We start from the raw sequence: 3,848 nt of genomic DNA, 5'->3' as shown, positions 1-3,848 counted from the left end.
AACGCTCTATCCACTGGCCAAACTGGTCTCGGCATGACGGGTGATTTTTATTGTATCCTGGACATATTGGCTATTATGTTAGAGACTCTGAGTTCTTTTTTTATTTTTATTTTTTTAACAAACAGTTGCCCTGCTTAGGTTTAGCATGCAGGTCCAGGCCTACTTTGGTGGGCTGAGGTTCCAATGACAATTTCATTTGTCACTTGTTCCCACTTCTGCCCAGCAGAGGAGTTTTTACAGGCCAGGTACTACTGAAAAACTAGAGTCCCAGTGCACAAAATTAGTGCACTGGGGGCGGGGCGGGGGGGGGGTGGCGCCAGTCCCTCAGCCCAGCCTGGGCCCTCTCACAGTCCAGGAACCCTTGGGGATGTCCGACTGGGCGTCACAAGTCCCATGAGGTGACTTGTGGGTGATGGATATATCCCTCTACCTTGATGGGGTTTCACAATCATGTATGTTTATATATACATAAAAACTTACCAAATTGTACACGTTACATATGCGCAGTTTATTGGGTGTCACTTATGCCTCAACAATACTGTTTAAAAACAGCCTGGCCAGAGTGGCTCAGTGGTTGATCATTGACCTATGAACCAGGAGGTTTCGGTTCGATTTCTGGTCAGGGTACATGCCCAGGTTGTGGGCTCAATCCTCAGTAGGGGGCATGCAGGAGGTAGCTGATCAAGGAGCCTCTCTCATCACTGATGTTTCAATCTCCCTCTCCCTCTCCCTTCCTCTTTGAAGTCAATAAAAATAAATAACTAAATAACTAAATAAAAACAACATAAGACTGATTCCCTATTTGCTAGCCATCCTAATTTCAGTTTCTATAAAATGGGGAAACTAATACCTACCTCATAATATTGATGTGAAGATTAAAGGGATGAAATGAGATGACATTCAGTGAAGAGCAGTGGAGTCACGCTGCCTCCCTCTCTCTCCTACACCCACATCCAATCTCCCTGGGTCATTCACAGAGTGGGCACAGGCCTGGCCATGACCTGGTAGTTGTCGCAGTGGGATGATGAGCACATGGGACGTCAGTATACTGTTCTCTCCATCTTTGTATATGTTTGCATCTTCCATAATTCGAATTAAAACAACAACAGTGGCTCCCCGTTTCCCTGAGGGGAAAACCAACGCTGTACACGCCGCACGCGGTCCTGCATGGGTCCCTCGCCCTCTCCTCTCTGTCCTCATCTCCTTCTACTCACCTCATTCACTGCTGCAGCCCCACTGGCCTCCGGCTGTTCCTAGAATGAGCCAGACACTTCCTGCCCCAGGGCATTTGCTCCAGCTGTTCCCTTCCCTGGAGTCCTGCTTTCTCCCTGGCTTGAACCTGCTCAAATATAGACCTTTTAGTGAGCCCATCCTGACTATTCCATTTTACACTGTTACCACCTCCACCTGTCACTCCCCACACCCCCTTCCCTGCTGTCTGTCACCATAGCAGTATCACCGGACATGCTGCATAATAATTTATTTATTGCTGTCTTCCACACCCACCCCCCCGACCCCCACGCCCTGGGCTGAAGGTAAGCTCCATGAAGACAGGAATTCCTGCCTGATGTTCAGGTGCTTCCTCAGCAGGCTCTCGGTGAATGAATGAGCCACGTAACGGAATGCCTGGTAGGGAGTGAGCACGATGGGATTCATCATGATCTAAAAATACATCGTGGACTCATTCGGTAAATATAAGTTAATTGTTCAGTCAGTACCTTCTGTCTGACCCTTTTTGTTGTTGTTGTTAATTTGTGGGAAGCGGTAAGATAAGGATACCCACAGTCCTTGGAGGCAGGCAGATCGGCTTTGAATCCGGGTGGGCCACTTGTCCGCTGTGTGGCTTGGCCAAGTTGCCTAGCCTCTCTGTGCCTTGTGTCGCTGACAGTACTTGCTGGAAGAGCCCTGCAGTCCAGGGCTGGGTTGGAAGCCCACCACTTGTCCTCCTTGTCCTCTCTGCACGGTGGACAGGACCACCTCCAGGGCCTTCCCAGGTGCTGTGCGTTCTGGGACCTGCTGGCAGGGTGAGCAAGGGATGGTCAAATGCACTGCTCAGGAGGAACAGGCAGTGACATGGCTGGGATCACAAAAGGGGAGGTGACTCAGTCCTGGCCCAGCCTGAGGTCCCCTCTCCAATCCTCCCATCCCCCCAAGCCTGCGTTATAAACAAGTGACTCAGAGGAGTGATGGGAGAATACCCCATAACAGTTCACACCAGTGTCCTGGGGGCTAAATTTAACCCACAGCTGCAGCCTCTGGCACTTTGGAAACAAGTTAATCTTGGTGGCTGAGGCTGTTGTGTGTGTGTGTGGAGCGGGGTCGGGTGGTCAGGAGTCCAGAGCAGTGTGGGCATAGGGACTGGCTGTCCTGGACCTCTACCCTGATCCCTTAGGCTGTACACAGGGTGTAGGGGCCCTAGGGCCAGGCAGGCTCAGGCCAAGCTTAGAATAGGCCAAGACCAATGAGCATAGACAGTGAACGTCTTTTTGAACCGTAGAATCCAGAATGTCCCTCCCCCAGAATGTTAAAAACCTGGGCCTTAGACACCTAGAATAGTCGAATTCTAGGAAATTAATTTTCTAGCATGTCTGACACCTAACAGTGTTAATACCCTGTGACTGTGTACTCCTAGGAATACAGAACCTCAGTGCTTCTGAACCTCAGCTAAGGCCCTCCTAGTCTAACACCCCACCTCCTCATAGGGTAGGAAGGGAAACTGAGGCTCAACAGAGAGATCTGACCTGCCCCAGGCTCCACAGAAAAGTGGTCACCCGTGCAGGAGGCAGCCAGTTGGTGATTCTCTCTCGTCATTGATGTTTATCTCTCTCCCTCTTTCTTCCTCTCTGAGATCAATAAAAATGCTTGGGTTGTGGGCTGGGTCCCCAGTAGGGGGTGTGCAGGAGGCAGCCGATGATTCTCTCTTATTGATGTTTCTCTCTCCTTCTCCTTTCCTCTCTGAAATCAATAAAAATATATTAAATATATATATTTTCCCCCTAAAAAATGGCCATCTAGTTTACCTAAGGCCCCTTCTTGCTTTCTTGCACAGTTGAAGGAGCACCTCAGAGCTGGGGCAGACATGGGAGACGATCTTCCCATTTTAAAGGTGGGACAACAAGGTCCCCAGTGACTGAATGTCATGCTCAAGTCCTCTGAGCACAGACCCAAGCACACTGTATCCAGAGGTGGCTGGAGTGTTATATACTCCAGAGAGGAAATAGAGGCACCTGATGGAAAGACCCAGAAGGCATGAAGGGAGACCGAAGGTGGGCCTCCAAGACCTGCCCCTCCCTGATGTAAGGGGCAAAGCTCGGGTCACCCCCTCCCCCAAGGGGCACTGCCCAACCTCGGAATGCGATCAATGCCGTGCTGTGCTCCATTTAGAAATGAGGCGGTGAGGCCCTCACCTTCCCAGCAGGGCCCAGAAACCCCACTCCCGTCCCATGAGTCCGCGGAGCTGAGTCAAGGCTGCTCTGGGAGAGGGCCTCTCTCTGCCCAGCTGTCCCCTCTGCGTCATGTGCAGGAGGCCAGGCAGCTCGTCTTACAGGGCCAGGCCCACCTCTATATATAGCCCACCGAGACAGCTGTAGACGGAGCACAACCCAGCAGGAAAGCAGGGAACAGAGAGAGGAGGCCCCTGGCACCCCTGGTCGCTGCACCCTAGGCCGCTCACCATGGCGCTGGGCTTGGAGCAGGCGGAGGAGCAGCGGCTATACCAGCAGACGCTCCTGCAGGACGGGCTCAAGGACATGCTGGACCACGGCAAGTTCCTGGACTGCGTGGTGCGGGTGGGCGAGCGCGAGTTCCCGTGCCACCGCCTGGTGCTGGCCGCCTGCAGCCCCTACTTC

The 3,848-nt window shown here is 52.2% G+C and overlaps 1 protein-coding gene across 1 annotated transcript in view; it reads left to right on the top strand.

The window, feature by feature from the left end:
* The first annotated feature begins 3,335 nt into the window (after positions 1-3,335).
* Positions 3,336-3,848, top strand: part of KLHL40 (kelch like family member 40) — a 6,588-nt gene continuing 6,075 nt past the window's right edge. The window contains 2 exon segments of the mRNA XM_006770640.2: positions 3,336-3,490; positions 3,492-3,847. Of these exon segments, the coding sequence (XP_006770703.2) occupies positions 3,353-3,490; positions 3,492-3,847 (494 nt within the window). The 5' untranslated portion in view covers positions 3,336-3,352.

The sequence above is a fragment of the Myotis davidii genome, unplaced genomic scaffold (assembly GCF_000327345.1).
Source record: "Myotis davidii unplaced genomic scaffold, ASM32734v1 scaffold663, whole genome shotgun sequence".
Classification (NCBI taxonomy): domain Eukaryota; kingdom Metazoa; phylum Chordata; class Mammalia; order Chiroptera; family Vespertilionidae; genus Myotis; species Myotis davidii.
Note: the sequence above shows the minus strand (reverse complement) of the source record. Positions and strands in the feature narration are given on the sequence as shown.